This window comes from Oncorhynchus clarkii, chromosome 27, assembly GCF_045791955.1.
Source record: "Oncorhynchus clarkii lewisi isolate Uvic-CL-2024 chromosome 27, UVic_Ocla_1.0, whole genome shotgun sequence".
Taxonomy (NCBI): Eukaryota; Metazoa; Chordata; class Actinopteri; order Salmoniformes; family Salmonidae; genus Oncorhynchus; species Oncorhynchus clarkii.
The window spans coordinates 3,508,484-3,526,497 of NC_092173.1; the positions used below are offsets into that span (position 1 = coordinate 3,508,484).

The 18,014-nt window shown below is 42.8% G+C and overlaps 1 protein-coding gene across 1 annotated transcript; it reads right to left on the reverse strand.

Moving 5' to 3' along the window:
• Positions 1-191: 191 nt before the first annotated feature.
• Positions 192-17,856, reverse strand: LOC139386435 (uncharacterized). The gene is made up of 14 exons (XM_071132023.1): positions 17,711-17,856; positions 17,377-17,576; positions 16,640-16,852; positions 12,329-12,474; positions 12,031-12,158; positions 8,913-9,060; positions 4,829-4,961; positions 4,565-4,726; positions 4,162-4,288; positions 3,471-3,682; positions 2,006-2,168; positions 1,446-1,528; positions 649-809; positions 192-332 (listed from the first exon to the last, which is right to left on the reverse strand). Exons 1-14 carry the CDS (start codon positions 17,854-17,856, stop codon positions 192-194), a joined length of 2,163 nt encoding a protein of 720 aa, XP_070988124.1.
• Positions 17,857-18,014: the final 158 nt, after the last annotated feature.

The following is an 18,014-nucleotide window of genomic DNA, read 5'->3' on the forward strand; positions in this document are numbered from 1 at the left end:
TCTGCAAACGTCAAAGGAAATTTGCCTTTGGCCTATCCCTGTGAGCTGGTCTCAAATCTGTGTTGGATCAAATGCTGGTCATAGTATAGCAAAGCAATACGTTACATTATCTCTGAGACGTTATCTCTGTAGGCAGATGATTATACAGTAGAGCAGTTAATAAATGTGTTATTGGCCACTGATTGACACCATTAAGCCTTACCTTTTGTTGATTGGGTATGTCCATCCCCGTCTGCATCTGTGTCGGTGTATGGTTCATTCTGCAAGGCATCGCGTTCCAATAGCTCTTTCAACAGACTCAACTTTTTGGGTTCCATGTTCTCCAGAACATCCTAGTACAACATAAAACCACTAGTCACGCCGTTCAAAGGACCGATAGGTCTGTATGTTTATGTTCCGTCACTTTACAGATTCTCAGGGGGACTATTTCTAGACCTGGGTTGAAATACTACTTGAAATGATTTCAAACACTTCATCTGTGTTTAATCGACCATGGCTGTTGCAATGGAACCAATAGAGAAGTCCCAAAAGTGCTAACCTTGCCCAACCTGGCCCTTCAGGCAGGCTAGAGTATTTGAAAGATTTCAAATAGTGGTTGAACGCAGGTCTGCTACGTTCCCCTGTCCTATTGTGCCATATTTGTCCTACCCTCAGGGCATCTGTTTGTTGACAGATATTCCGGTAGAACTCCTGGGTGTCCTTGCGGTGCCTGGCCAGCTGGGACGCCAAATGCAGGTTCTGATCCTCCAGCTTGTCGTAGAGAGTTTTCACGTTGAATTCCTCCAGATCAAACTTCCGAGTCATGTATCCTTGGGTAGCATTTGTGGAGAATTAAAAATAACTTGAAATTCCAACGCGAGACTACTGAACATTTCATTGATCTAGAGGGAAATAGCCTCACTAGTACATTATCGTGGTTTAGCACTGTTGTCATCCTTGAGTTGGATTTTGGGTATAAAATGGATAATCGATCCAAAATGGAAATGGCAGAGCAAAATACTCCTGAAACCATTAGGAAAAGGGGGATACCTAGTCAGTTGTACAATTCAAAAGTGTCTTCCGCATTTAACCCAACACCTTTGAATCAGAGAGGTGCGGGGGGGCTGCCTTAATCGACATCCACGCCTTCGGCACCCGGGGAACAGCGGGTTAATTGCCTTGCTCAGGGGCAGAACGACAGATTTCTACCTTGTCAGCTCAGGGATTTGATCCAGTAACCCAATTCTCTAACCACTAGGTTCTCTCCCACACCCTTTACCCATGGTATTTCAGTGGCTATGAGTACAATCAAAAACTTCAACTATTCATCTAGTGGGGGTAAATAACCTTGTATGTGACCGTATATGTACCATGGGTGATTTTGAAATTGCGGTGCAGATGGGCATTAACCCATCATGACTATGAACCTATCATCATTAATGCAGTGAGTAATCTGAGTTAGTCACCTCCTCCACGGCAGACTGCAGGCTCCTCAGCCTCAGCCCCCTCTCCGACTCCCCTGCAGCCCAGCACCCCCTGGCCATTCAGGCTGAGACACAAACAAAAGAGAGAAGTCAATCATTGTAGATGTTTTTTCAGAAGGAGGTTTTCAGAGCAGAGTTTCACTTGCACTGCAAGGTGTCCCCGGTCAGATGGATGGAGTTGACCTGATTTGTAAAAACAACAGTCATGTTGCATGATGCACCTAAAGACTTCTCAGCCATGCTCACCATCAGAATTGAATGGGTCATGCCACAGGACTGCTGATTTGTAAGGGGCATGCTGCAGTGCAAATCAAATACACCTCTGAAAATACAATTCAGAGAACCTATTATCTGCCATGATTGAATTCTGACCAGAGAGCTGTTAGTAGAGCCATTCCCTGCTATCTACCAACTCTCAATCATAACTGTGGTAAGATCAGATATCAGATAAATGGCTGGCCCACTCCCTGAAAGCTATTAGCCAAGCTAATAAAAGCTAATAGAATAAACCAGTATTGATCGTTTGGTTGCGTCTGGCTGACCTTTCTCCACTGTAGACGTATTCCACTGGAGGGATGGGCTCTCCCAGGCTCCGCCACTTAGGCCTCAGTTTGCCCTGGCACACCAGCTTGGCCCGACTGGACTTCAGAACCAGAGCTGTGGTGGTGAACACCAGGATCAGCACAAGCAGGAGACTCAGGACACCTACAGTGAGGAGATTCATGAGTCATTCATTCCACGTCAATTCAGCAAGCCATGACACCCACTATATCAGGTTGTTCTAAAGGTTTCTGTAGTTTAAAAAAAAGACAATATAAACATTCCTGCAACACTTTTTAGAAAATTAAGCTACTTGATTGCACCCAAATTGGAACAATCTGAGATGGTCGGCAACGAAATTCTCTTTCTTGTGCTTGTTTGAGGTAAAAATACCCTAAATTCATATTCAATTAAATGAACTGTATTTTCCTGTGGAGGAACTGGCATACACATGGCTACAATATGTAGTGTAAAGTGTGTCATGCCATATGACAGAGAATGGTAACCAGAGAATGGTAACCCCCCCATGGGTGCACGTTTTGTTTTTTGACCCACCACTACACAGCTGATTCAAATAATTAACGATTGATGATGAGTTGGTTATTTGAATCAGCTGTGTAGTTCTGGGGGGCCAAAACCAAAACGTGCACCCAAGAGGGGCCCCCGGGACCGAGTTTGGGAAACCCTGCTCTATAGTACTTTTTTTGTTACTGTCGTTCAGGTTTACTGGTTTGAAGAGACAAGGCTCCAATGAACTTGTTCTTAAGTCTATTCAGACCCTTTCAACCATTGACCATCTTTTTGATACCGTTGGTATTTTTCCACAGAATCAAAGCAGCCTGTACTCCCTCTCTTTTTTTCTGCTCAGCAGTACCTACACTAGCTCTCTCTTGCTGCATGACAAACTGCGTATGAACTGGTTATCAATGGCATGGTGAAGCGGAACACAGAATTTAAACACAGTGGGGAAAATAAATTGTTAACCAATCAATTCAAAGAAAAACAGGAGGGTGATAATGCACGTTAAAAATCGATTCCCACCAAGGAATCAGTCTATGATTCTCTACTATGGGGCTGTGCCTTGATTTCTCTTCTCTCTTTATGTGTTGCTATTGATTACATATCACTTCAGATGTGAACGGTCAGTGGCTGAATCCCAAATGGCACCATATACCCTATTGAGAGCACTACTTTTGACCAGAGCCCTGTGGGCCTTGATCAAAAGCAGTGCACTAACAGTGTTTTTCCATAGATGTCACTCCAGCCTTTTGGGTTTTAAGCACTAGTGATATTTTGAGAATTGTGTTTTCATCAAGCAGGGTGATTATTGGGACTTGAAAAGAGACGTGTCTACAACCTCTGAATAATCCAAACAGTTGCTTTGTGAGAAGATGTTTAACATGGAGGAAATGCACCATAAATAGGGAATTAGAGTGGCATTTGAAATGCACACAGAGTGTACCTCACCTACGATGGCGCCCCAGTCAGGCAGCAGGTTGAGCCGGTGTTGTTTGATGACCCCGTGCTTGACCAGTTGGGCGGGGGTCATGGGCTGGAAAACGGCTGCAGTGGGGTCACACTCTGTCCCTCTCTCACTGACCACCACCACTAGACTCCACTCTGGAATGGCGTTGTCCAGGAATACATACTTCCCCGTCTCTGAGAACACGTGTGCAAATCTAATGGGAAAAGAGGAGACGAATCTGAAAAGAACGCCATTGAAGAACCCATTTTGGTTCCAGGTAGAACCCTCTGTGGAAAGGGTTCTACATTGAACCCAAAATTGTTCTACATGGAAACAAAGGGGTTCTATCTGGAACCAAAATGGGTTCTTCAAATGGCTCTCCTATGAGGACAGCCAAAGAACATTTCAAGGTTCTAGATAGCACTTTTTTCCCTAAGATTGTATATAGTGCACTACTTTTGCCCAGAGCCCATTCACATACTTACCTGTCTCAGAGAACATGTGGGCATACATATGGTAAAAGAAGAGTCAGTAAGAAAATCTGATTCCCTATACAGTGCACTACTTTGGGCTATATAGGGAATAGGGTGCCATTTTGTGCACGGCCACAATTAGAGAACAAATGCTTTACATTGCTAATGTGAATCTAATATGACCTAACTAAAGACTAAAGGCCGTTAGGTACCTTCATACCTGGTAGAGTTGAACTGAGTCTGCTTCATGAGTCGCTCTAGCCGCCGGAAGGCCCCAAAGTCCCAGCTAGGGTTGCTATTGAATAGATGGTCTTTCTGGTACACTGGGAAGTGGCTGAGGTGACGGTCTGGTTTGAAAATGAATTGTAATAAAATAGGAATGTCGCAAAACAGAATAGTTAAAGGGATAGTTAACTTTATGAAGTTTACCTCAAGATGATACAATCCGTTTCCACTAGCATTCTTACATGCTAGCCAGGAGATTATGGACTTCGCTAAACACCCAGCAAACAAACACAAAAACAGATTGGACTACTAAAGAAATAAGCAAGAACTTCAAACAAGTGAACTTTAAGTTAGAGTCCAAGGGAATGTTTGAAATACAGGTTGAAAGAATGACATACCATTGTAGTTGATGGTGAGCTGGAAGATGAGCATGTCATTGGAGGAGAGGCAGGCTATGGGGTTGGGGATACGAGGGAGGACATCGGAGTGTAGAAGTTCTGCCTTGGATTCTAGATCCCTCCTCTTCCTTGATCGCATGTCAATAAATTCGATTGGCTCTGCTGCAGGCAAATAATGAACTATTGAAAATATACAGCTTTCCTTTAAGAAATGGCTTAGATACATATAACAGAAACTGACTTTATTCAATCAAACCCAATTACCTGTCAGGGTCATTTCAATAACATTTCGGTCCATCAGAATCCAACCAAATACACCTTCAGAATCAAATTGAACAAAGTGGATGTTTCCAATGTTCTTCACGTGGACGTCTGGTCCCAAAACATCCATCATTTTCTACAGGAAAGAAAGGATACATGTCATTAAGGATCTAATGATAATTGGAGTAAATGGATAATAATAAATGATTGCATTTTGTCTGCTATATTACCGTGTAAATAATACATATAAACCCACACCTGCGTTCAACCACTATTGTGGTCAATTCCATGTCAATTTAGGACTTAAACTGAAATTCAATTTCCCATTCCAATTTTCCCCAAATGCTCTCCTATGAGGAAACATTAGGAATTGGAATTTCAGTCTACTTCCTGAAGTGACTGAATTGAAAAGGAATTGACCCCAACTCTGATCCATACTACGTTTCTTCACCACAAGGCTATCCCATGGATACAACAGCTTTAAGAGTCAAGTCGTCAAACACAGGGTTGGGTAGGTTACTTTCTAAATGTAATCCGTTTCTAGTTACCTGTCCAAAATTGTAATCAGTAGTGTAACTTTTTGGGATTACCTAAACTCAGTAACGTAATCTGATTACATTCAGTTACTTTAAGATGATTTACCCCTTAAGAGGCATTAGAAGATTACACAAATTGATGTTACCAATTGAACAACATCTATTGCAGGATAAATCAATGTTAAAGTTTAGATCGCTGGCCATATTTGGATGTTACATTTTACTTTATGGGTTGGTTACGTAGGCTTCTTCTAACCCAGCGCTTTCTACTACATGTAATAATACGATTAAATTACATCTTTACATTAAAAAATGTATTCTATCAGAATTACAGTCATTCCAATAAATGTTGCCCCAACTCTGTTCTGGTAAAAAGCTGAGAGATGGGCCTGGAGAAATGTAACCACTCTCAGATTAATAGACAGAGTTATGGATGCAAGGATATCCATGATATCAAAACTATTGTTTTAACCACATTATGAGGCTATACAATGTTTGTTTACATTTACAATGTTGATAAACATTGGAGTAAAACACATATGTTGGGTTCTCATGGACTGTGATAGTTGAACTAAGTTCATGAGGCATTTATAAGTTATATTCTTCAAGAATCAATGGATATATATACAGTACCACTCAAAAGTTTGGACACACCTACTCATTCAAGGGTTTTTCTTTATTTTTACTATTTTCTACATTGTACTGTAGAATAATAGTGAAGACATTAAAACTATGAAATAACACATTCACATTCATGTAGTAACCAAAAAAGTGTTAAACAAATCAAAATATATTTTAGATTTTAGATTCTTCAAAGTAGCCACACTTTGCCTTGATGACAGCTTTGCAAACTCTTGGCATTCTCTCTACCAGCTTCATGTGGTAGTCACCTGGAATGCATTTCAATTAACAGGTATACCTTGTTAAAAGTTAATTTGTGGAATTTCTTTCCTCCTTAATGCATTTGAGACAATCAATTGTGTTGTGACAAGGTAGGGGTGGTATAAAGAAGATAGCCCTATTTGGTAAAAGACCATGCACATATTATGGCAAGAACAGCTCAAATAAGCAAAGAGAAACAAAAGTCCATCATTACTTTAAGAAATAAAGGTCAGTCAATCTGAAAAATGTCAAAAACTTTGAAGTGCAGTCGCAAAAACCACCAAGTGCTATGATGAAACTGGTTCTCATGAGGACCGCCACAGGAAAGGAAGACCCAGAGTTACCTCTGCTACAGACGATACGTTCATTAAGTTAACTGGTTCTCATGAGGACCGCCACAGGAAAGGAAGACCCAGAGTTACCTCTGCTACAGGGGATAAGTTCATTAGAGTTACCAGCCTCAGAAATTGCAGCCCAAATAAATGCTTCACAAAGTTAAAGTAACAGACACATCTCAACATGAACTGTTCAGAGGACACTGTATGAATCAAGTCTTCATGGTTGAATTGTTGCAAAGAAAACCACTACTAAAGGACAGCAATAAGAAGAAGAGACTTCCTTGGGCCAAGAAACACGAGCAATGGACATCAGACCGGTGGAATCTGTCCTTTGGTCTGATGAGTACAAATTTGAGATTATTGGTTCTAACCGCCGTGTCTTTGTGAGACGCAGAGTAGGAACACGGATTATCTCTGCATGTGTGGTTCCCACCAAGAAGCATGGAGGAGGTGTGATGGTGTGGGTGTGCTTTGCTGGTGACACTGTCAGGGATTTTTTCAAATTCAAGGCACACTTAACCAGCATGGCTACCACAGCATTCTGCAGCGATACACCATCCCATATGGTTTGTGGGACTATCATTTGTTTTTCACCAGGAAAATGACCCAACACACCTTCAGGCGGTGTAAGGGCTATTTGACCAAGAAAGAGAGTGATGGAGTGCTGCATCAGATGACCTGGCCTCCACAATCACCCGACCTCAACCCAATTGAGATGGTTTGGGATGAGTTGGACCGCAGAGTGAAGGAAAGCAGCCAACAAGTGCTTGGCATAGACTGTTGGAAAAGACTGTTGGAAAAGCATTCCTCATGAAGCTGGTTGAGAGAATGTCAAGAGTGTGCAAAGCTGTCTTCAAGGCAAAGGGTGGCTACTTTGAAACATTTGTATAACCCTTTTTTGGTTACTACATGATTCCATATGTGTTATTTCATAGTTTTGTTTCTACAATAGAAAATAGTAAAAATCAAGAAAAACCCTTGAATGAGTAGGTGTGTCCAAACTTTTGACGGCAGGGTAGCCTAGTGGTTAGAGCGGTGGAAGGTTGCAAGTTCAAATCCCCAAGCTGACAAGGTAGAAATCTGTCGTTCTGCCCCTGAACAGGCAGTTAACCCACTGTTCCTAGGCTGTCATTGAAAATAAGATAATAACTTGCCTAGTTAAATAAAGGTAAAAAATGTAAAAATATATATAATTCAGTCCAACAATGGATGTAGCACTTCCTTGGGCCAAGAAACACGAGCAATGGACATCAGACCGGTGGAATCTGTCCTTTGGTCTGATGAGTACAAATTTGAGATTATTACAGGTTGCTCATTTAAGTCTATCAAAAGCGTGCGAGTTTCAGGATGTATCCATTAGGCCTATGGATTTATATTTTTATCGGCATGAATTAGATTGAGCAATTAAAGCCCCACTTTTATTCCATAGGCCGGGATCCGCACTACACAGCTATTGAGAGAGCGCATTTTTCAGTGGCTGTCGATTGGTTTCAAAAACAACGATTGATAGGCAGCTTAAACTTCTTGAACTCAACCAATATTGTGTTCAAACACACATTTAGATTTGTGAACAGCCGTCCACAACAACCACAATCCGTAAGCCGCAAACAGCTAAATGAGAGAGCAGCAGTGTGATTCACATCAATGCGCTTTGTAGATATCAATAGTAAGTGATATCCGTATCGCCGTAGACTACACCACTGCTGTCATCCTTACCACCAAGCGTTTATTCAAGTTGGATAATCTTTGGATGCCGACAGCAGTCGCACCATTGGAAGACATAGCTTGGACTGTAGCCTACAAGAGCCTATTCCTGCACCTTTCCTGTGATCCATCAAGCACATTTGGTGTGTCATCATTGTGGTCTCTGACAAACTTAAACTGGGGTCACTTAGAAATGTGCCTTTTTCAATGCTGATTTGAATGTCATTGAGAAAACAGAGAAGTGTCAAAAGTAATCCTCGAAGTAATCATGTCATTTTTCTAAAGTATCTGTAATCTGATTACAATATGTTTGTTGATGTAAAGGATTACAGTTATCATTTTTTTGTCATCCCTTGCATGTAACAGATTACATGTAATCCGTTACTCCCCAACCCTGATCACACTGCAGCTATCTCGGTGTCCATACTGTACCATGTGTCATACATGTCATGCCATCACAACGACACCAGAGTTGGCTATAGCACAGCATGGTTTTGAGGCTACTGAAGCAATCTTGGGCACAGTCATGTGATGGAGGTCAGGTCTCGAGAGTGTGTGACCTCTCAGAAAGATCCAAATGGATAGGGCCATAAGGCTGTACAGTAAGCATGCGGTGGTGGTGCTCACTCTGCTCCACACTCGGCTTTCATCTGGCTCTTTGATCCCCAGCAGCAGCTGTCCATCTGGGGAGAGCCTGGCAGAGATGTGGGGCAGTCTGGACAGACACGGGGTGTTGCATAGCTCCTCTGCTGATACGTAGCGCTCACAGTGGCAGCTGATGAGGACAGAGAGACTTTAAGCTACTGAGTTGGAAGTAGGAGGGATTTACAGTATATGGGCTACTATACATCATGGAATAGATGAATATAAAATAGATCTGCTTATAAACAAATATGACTGAACAGACACTTTTGTCTAAAGCGACTTACAGTAAGTACCGTTCTAAAGTTTGGGGTCACTTAGTAATGTCCTTGTTTTTGAAAGAAAAACACATTTTTGGTCCATTAAAATAACATCAAATTGATCAGAAATACAGTGTAGACATTGCTAATGATGTAAATGACTATTGTAGCTGGCAACGGCTGATTTTTTATGGAATATCTACATAGGCGTACAGAGGCCAATTAGCAGCAACCATCACTCCTGTGTTCCAATGGCACGTTGTGTTAGCTAATCCAAGTTAATTATTTTAAAAGGCTAATTAGTCATCAGAAAACCCTTTTGCAATTATGTTAGCATAGCCGAAAACTGTTGTCCTGATTATAGAAGCAATAAAACTGGTCTTCTTTAGACTAGTTGAGTATCTGGAGCATCAGCATTTGTGGGTTCGATTACAGGCTCAAAATGGCCAGAAACAAAGAACTTTCTTCTGAAACTCGTCAGTCTATTCTTGTTCTGAGAAATGAAGTCTATTCCATGCGAGAAATTGCCAAGAAACAGAAGATCTCGTACAACGCTGTGTACTACTCCCGTCACAGAACAGCGCAAACTGGCCCTAACCAGAATAGAAAGGGGAGAAGGAGGCCCCGGTGCACAACTGAGCAACAGGACAAGTACATTAGAGTGTCTAGTTTGAGAAACAGATGCCTCACAAGTCCTCAACTGGAAGCTTCATTAAATAGTACCTGCAAAACACCCGTCTCAACGTCAACAGTGAAGAGGCAACTCCGGGATGCTGGTGTTTTAGGCAGAGTTCCTCTGTCCAGTGTCTGTGTTCTTTTGCCCATCTTAATCTTTGATTTTTATTGGCCAGTCTGGGATATAGCTTTTTCTTTGTAACTCTTCCCAGAAGTCGCCTCTTCACTGTTGACGTTGAGACTGGTGTTTTGCAGTTGCCTCTGTATGCCTATGTACAGTCGTGGCCAAAAGTTTTGAGAATGACACAGATATTCATTTTCACAAAGTCTGGTGCCTCAGTTTGTATGATGGCAATTTCCATATACTCCAGAATGTTATGATGAGTGATCAGATGAATTTCAATTAATTGCAAAGTCCCTCTTTGCCATGCAAATTAACTGAATCCCCCAAAAAAACATTTCCACTGCATTTCAGCCCTGCTACAAAAAGTCCAGCTGACATCATGTCTGTGATTCTCTCGTTAACACAGGTGTGAGTGTTGACGATGACAAGGCTGGAGACCACTCTGTCATGCTGATTGAGTTCGAATAACAGACTGGAAGCTTCAAAAGGAGGGTGGTGCTAGGAATCATTGTTCTTCCTCTGTCAACCATGGTTACCTGCTTCGCACAAAAAGGTCTTCACAGGCAAGGATATTGCTGCCAGTAAGATTGCACCTAAATCAACCATTTATCGGATCATCAAGAACTTCAAGGAGAGTGGTTCAATTGTTGTGAAGAAGGCTTCAGGGCACCCAAGAAAGTCCAGCAAGTGCCAGGACCGTCTCCTAAAGTCGATTCAGCTGCGGGATCGGGGCACCACCAATACAGAGCTTGCTTAGGAATGGCAGCAGGCAGGTGTGAGTGCATCTGCACACACAGTGAGTCGAAGACTTTTGGAGGATGACCTGGTGTCTCAAGAAGGGCAGCAAAGAAGCCACTTCTCTCATCCGTAAAAAAGCTTGTCCGGAACAGACAAGGTGGGCGCTACCATCAGTCGTGTGTCATGCCAACAGTAAAGCATCCTGAGACCATTCATGTGTGGGGTTGCTTCTCAGTTAAGGGAGTGGAATCACTCACAATTTTGCCCAAGAACACAGCCATGAATAAAGAATGGTACCAACACATCCTTTGAGAGCAACTTCTCCCAACCATCCAGGAACAGTTTGGTGACGAACAATGCCTTTTCCAGCATGATGGAGCACCTTGCCATAAGGCAAAACTGATAACTAAGTGGCTCGGGGAACAAAACATTGATATTTTGGGTCCATGGCCAGGAAACTCCCCAGACCTTAATCCCTTTGGGAACTTGTGGTCAATTCCAAGCATTGGTTATGCAAGAATGGGCTGCCATCAGTCAGGATGTGGCCCAGAAGTTAATTGACAGCATGCCAGGGCGGATTGCAGAGGTCTTGAAGGATCAACACTGCAAATATTGAGACTTTGCATCAACTTCATGTAATTGTCAATAAAAGCCTTTGACACTTATGAAATGCTTGTAATTATACTTCAGTATTCAAGTATCTAAAGACACTGAAGCAGCTACCTTTGTGGAAATTAATATTTGTGTCATTCTCAAAACTTTTGGCCACGACTGTCGATATTCCATTAAAATATCAGCCGTTTCCAGCTTCAATAGTCATTTACAACATTAACAATGTCTACACTGTATGTCTGATCAATTTGATGTTATTTTAATGGACAAAAAATGTCATTTTCTTTCAAAAACAAGGACATTTCTAAGTGACCCCAAACTTCTGAACAGTAGTGTACATAGTATTTGTGATCCTTGCGGGGACTGAACCAACCACCTTGTGTTGTGAGCGCCACACTCGTAGCAACTGAGCCACACAGGACGGTTGAAAAAAGGAGACTGGACAACTGTAACATTAAACAATATTACAGTGAATTCAATAGACCAGAGATAGTTTTGAATAAGCAAACAGTAAAATACAAAAATTGGACATGTGGTCTTCTGCAGCTCAGTTGGTAGAGCTTGGTGCTTGCAATGCCAGAATGGTGGGTACATGGACCACCCATGTATGCATGCATGACTGACTTTGGATAAAAGTGTCTACTCAACAGCATACAGTATATTACATTGACTGTTGTGTTGACAGAGTACTCACATGCCCATCTCCACATCCAGACTCCCTCCCTGAGGTCCACAGGTGACGTTACAGGAGTGGTGAGAGGGTGAGACACACTCTCTGGATGCAGCCAGGCGCACCTGTCCTGCACTGCAGCGCTTGTTCACCTACAGCACAGAGAGGGTTCCTGCTCTTATTGCCTCCATTAGCGCAGCAGGATACAAACACAGACTCATAAGGAACAGTTTTAAAACATGACAAGTGTCATGTGTGGTTACATCTGTATCCGAGCAGCCAAACAGAGATGCATCCGACTACGCTGATTGCTGAATCTAACCTCAGGCTGGCAGTCCAGTTCACTGTCAGAGCTGGAGATCTTGAAATCCAGATTGTTGTAGAAAATGAAGCCGGTTCGACACAGACAGGAGCCGTCTGAGTGCTGGAAAGCACGGTTCTTCCCAAGGCAGGTGCAGGAAGAGGCCCCTGTGGTATATTTAAGTCAAGATGTGATACTTAGGCTGCATTTATACAGGCAGCCAAAGTCTGTTATTTTGCCCAATTATTGGTAATTGTTTGGTGAAAAGGCCAGTTAGTGGTTAGAAAGATCAAAATTGGTCTGTCTGGCTAAATGCAGCCTTATTGAAGCACACTTTCAAACTGATATGAGGCAACATCAAATGTAAGTCATATATTATACAATCCTTCAGAAGTTTCTACAACTTGACTGGACCTGTTGTCAATTCAATTGATTGGACGATGATGATGATAAGGAAAGGAAGGCCCCTGTCTATATAAGGACGCACAGTTGAAAGTGCATGTCAGAGCAAAGCCCAAGCCATGAGGTCAAAGTAATTGTCTGTAGAGCTCCGAGACAGTGCAAAAAAGGTGTTAGGTGAACAATAGGTAAGTAAAAAAATAAAGCAACAGTAAAAAGACAGGCTATATACAGTAGTGAGGCTATAAAAGTAGGGAGGCTACATACAGACACCGGTAATTCAGGCTAATTGAGGTAGTAAGTACATGTAGATATTGTTAAAGTGACTATGCATATATGCTGAACAGAGAAGCGTAAAAGAGGGGTTGGCGGGTGGTGGGTGTCGGGACACAATGCAGATAGCCCGGTTAGCCAATGCGGGAGCACTGGTTGGTCGGCCCAATTGAGGTAGTATGGTGTGGTGTAGAGGTCCTGGATGGCAGGCAGCTTAGCCCCAGTGATGTACTGGGCCGTACGCACTACCCTCTGTAGTGCCTTGCGGTCAGAGACTGAGCAATTGCCATACCAGGCAGTGATGCAACCAGTCATGCTCTCGATGTTGCAGCTGTAGAACCTTTTGAGGATCTCAGGACCCATGCCAAATCTTTTTAGTTTCCTGAGGGGGAATAGGCTTTGTCGTGCCCTCTTCACGACTGTCTTGGTGTGTAAATGGAAGGAGTTTGGAACCACCAAGACTCTTCTTAGAGCTGGCTACCTGGTCAAACTGAGCAATTGGGGTAGAAGGGCCTGAGTCAGGGGAGGTGACCAAGAACCCGATGGTCACTCTGACAGAGCTCCAGAGTTCCTCTGTGGAGATGAGAGAACCATCCAAAAGGTCAACCATCTATGCAGCACTCCACCAATCAGGCCTTTGTGATAGAGTGGTGAGACGGAAGCTACTCCTCAGTAAAGGACACATGACAGCCCACTTGGAGTTTGCCAAAAGGCACCTAAAGGACTCTCAGACCATGAGAAACAAGATTCTCTGATCTGATGATACTGAGATTGAACTCTTTGGCCTGAATGCCAAGCGCCAAGTCTGGAGGAAACCTGCCATCATCTCTACGGTGAAGTATGGTGGTGGCAGCATCATGTTGTGGGGATGTTTTTCAGCGGAAGGGACTGAGAGACTAGTCAGGACCGAGGGAAAGATCATTAATTAAAACCTGCTCCAGAGCGCTCAGATCCTCAGACTGGGGCGAAGGTTCACCTTCCAACAGGACAACAACCCTAAGCAAACGTCCAAGCCAATGCAGGAGTGGCTTCGGGACAAGTCTCTGAATGTCCTTGAGTGGCCCAGCTAGAACCCGGACTAGAACCCAATCAAACATCTATGGAGAGAACCTGAAAATAGCTGTGCGGCGACATTCTCCATCCAACCTGACAGAGCTTGAGAGGATCTGCAGAGAAGAATGGGAGGAAGTCCCTAAATACAGGTGGGCCAAGCTTGTAGTGTCATACCCAAGAAGATGTAATGCTGTAATGGCTGCCAAAGGTGCTTCACCAAAGTACTGAGTAAAGGGCCTGAATACTTATGTAAATGTGATATTTCCAATTTCTTTTTTTTTATATAAATTTGAAAAACATTTTTTTGGTTACTACATGATTCAATATGTGTTATTTCATATTATTCTACATTGTAGAAAATAGTACAACAACAAAAAATAAACCTTGAATGAGTAGGTGTGTCCAAACGTTTGACTGGCACTGTATATACAGTAAGAAACCATTTATTATGTCATCAAACTACACAAATCCTCAGTTTCAGGCAAACGTTATATGCTTTTGCCCAAGGGTATGGGCAGGTGTGTCCCTTTGTGATTCACAATATTATATTTTACAGCCCACATTAATATATATGGAATTACATATGTATATATGGAACTTTAGCTGTTTACATCATTCTGTATGTAAAAATATGCTCACACTTCAGAATAGGGAAAACATTTTGAGGTACTTTACCCTTGTTCGTCCCACATTGAGACAGCTTACAAAGAATCAGTTTCCTGTTTAACTCGCTCTTTATTAAGTATAAATATACCTTTATTACAGCTAAAAATGTGGGTATTACGGATTGGCCAGTATTACATGACTTATAATGTTTGAGTAACAAATCACTTAATTAAGGCATAATGTATTGCTAATAAGACCTAATAAGCTATACATACAGTGGGGCAAAAAAGTATTTAGTCAGCCACCAATTGTGCAAGTTCTCCCACTTAAAAAGATGAGAGAGGCCTATAATTTTCATCATAGGTACACTTCAACTATGACAGACAAAATGAGAAAAAAAATCCAGAAAATCACATTGTAGGATTTTTAATGGATTTATTTGCAAATTATGGTGGAAAATAAGTATTTGGTCAATAACAAAAGTTTATCTCAATACTTTTGTTATATGCCCTTCATTGGTAATGACAGAGGTCAAACGTTTTCTGTAAGTCTTCACAAGGTTTTCCCACACTGTTGCTGGTATTTTGGCCCATTCCTACATGCAGATCTCCTCTAGAGCAGTGATGTTTTGGGGCTGTTGCTGTGCAACATGGACTTTCAACTCCCTCCAAAGATTTTCTGTGGGGTTGAGATCTGGAGACTGGCTAGGCCACTCCAGGACCTTGAAATGTTTCATACGAAGCCACTCCTTTGTTGCCCGGGCGATGTGTTTGGGATCATTGTCATGCTGAAAGACCCAGCCACGTTTCATCTTCAATGCCCTTGCTGATGGAAGGAGGTTTTCACTCAAAATCTCACGATACATGGCCCCATTCATTGTTTCCTTTACACGGATCAGTCGTCCTGGTCCCTTTGCAGAAAAACAGCCCCAAAGCATGATGTTTCCACCCCCATGCTTCACAGTAGGTATGGTGTTCTTTGGATGCAACTCAGCATTCTTTGTCCTCCAAACACGACGAGTTGAGTTTTTACCAAAAATTTATATTTTGGTTTCATCTGACCATATGACATTCTCCCAATCTTCTTCTGGATCATCCAAATGCTCTCTAGCAAACTTCAGACGGGCCTGGACATGTACTGGCTTAAGCAGGGGGACACGCCTGGCACTGCAGGATTTGAGTCCCTGGCGGCGTAGTGTGTTACTGATGGTAGGCTTTGTTACTTTGGTCCCAGCTCTCTGCAGGTCATTCACTAGGTCCCCCCGTGTGGTTCTGGGATTTTTGCTCACCGTTCTTGTGATCATTTTGATCCCACGGGGTGAGATCTTGCGTGGAGCCCTAGATCGAGGGAGATTATCAGTGGTCTTGTATGTCTTCCATTTCCTAATAATTGCTCCCACAGTTTCTTCAAACCAAGCTGCTTGCAGATTCAGTCTTCCCAGCCTGGTGCAGGTCTACAATTTTGTTTCTGGTGTCCTGTTGTTTCTGGTGTCCAAATACTTATTTTCCACCATAATTTGCAAATAAATTCATTAAAAATCCTACAATGTGATTTTCTGGATATTTTTTTCTCATTTTGTTTGTACCTATGATGAAAATTACAGGCCTCTCTCATCTTTTTAAGTGGTAGAACTGGCACAATTGGTGGCTGACTAAATACTTTTTTGCCCCACTGTACCTATAAACTACAAATTAGTGGTTCACATGCGTACCTTAAAATAAAGTGGTACCATTATTATTATTATTATTATAATAATGAGAACCTGTTCTCAACTAGCTTACCTGGTTAAATAATAAAGGTTAAACAAAAAAAATATTATTATAAAACATCAAGGTAATGTGACACGATAGTCCAAAACACATGGCCCTCATTATGTTACCTGAAAATGCGCACGTACACACAAACACAAACACACAAAGGGTCAGGAGTTGTCCCTGGTCGGGTCATGTGATCAGGAAAAACACCCGGGCCTTATGGTGTAGTACACCTGTTTGATCGGACCTTGGGGTGCAGTAGAGGAACTTCCGCAGGGGAAACAGGCTCTCTGGGCAGCCAGATGGTTGAAGGTATCAGTTGGACATGGGTAGCAGTCCTCCACATGTTTAGCGTTGGAGAGATTACCAAAAGAACCAGGGGGACAAGGGACAGGACTGGATGAGCCCAGCGGACACACATAGCCCAGGGGACAGTGGTTCCTGTGGTAGTGCTCTGTCCCTGATGGACAGAAAAAAAATCAAGACAGCTTTACGCTTAAGGAAACATTTGAAATCAAGAAAGATGAAAAGTGTGTTGGGTGGAATGATGGATAAATGGATGAAGAAAGAAGAATAGATAGATTACTAAATGTTGGAAAAAGGAAGGCTTGAAGAATGGATAGGTGTGTGGATGGAAGGAAGATGACGACGGTATGATGGATGGAGGATGGTTCGTTGGATTAATTTAAGTAGGCAAGAAGGTATTAGTCTCGTACGAACCACCCTCGTCTCACAAGCAAGCTTACATTCTGTTTCCCTACATGGTAGCTGGGGATGGTTCGTACGAGGCTAAGAAGGTATAGGTAGATAGATAAAACTTTGAAAGATGGGTGGATCAGTGGAAACTGGAAGGATGAACGAATGAAGGTTGGAAGAATGAACGAATGGATAACAGACGGTTGGAAAGACGGATAGATTGTGGAAAGGATAGCTAAATCTTGCTGAAGCAATCACACCAAACCAAAAGTAGCACAAACAGGTCACCTGGAGGGCAGTGGTACCCTGGTGGGCAGGTGAGGCACTGAGGCTGGGGGGACAGCCGAGGTCGGTAGGTCCCTGCCTCACACAGCCCACAGCTGCTGTCCTGGGAGGCTCTGGGGCCACTGGTGTTGAGGGGCACGGAGCCCCCCTCACAGGACAGCATGGCAGAGCTGTTGGCAGGACAATAGTAGGGAAACGAGCAACTGTGGAAGAACCAATGATCAGATGTCCAATGTTATCTTCAAAGTAAATCATGGCATAAATGTTAAGGACCATAATGAATGTGCCTAGGAACTGGAGTAAGCATTACATCAGGTTTTGAGTGCGGCCTACTCACACTTGGTTCTGTGTGTTGTAGGTGTGAGATCCCTCTGGACAGAGGTAGCCTTTAGGACAGATTTCAGGCTCTGCAGTCTGGGGCCCACAGTAAGAGCCAGCCTTGCACAGCCTCTCTGAGACCGCACCTAACCAACATACATGCATGCACACACACGCGCACACACACACACACACACACACACACACACACACACTACTAGATCAGGAAAAACTCTGAGCCCTCATACTTACTAGGGCCTGGCGTTTCCTTTTGTACGGTTGTTTGGTCAGCAAAAAAAAACACTTAACTAGGGCCTGGAGTT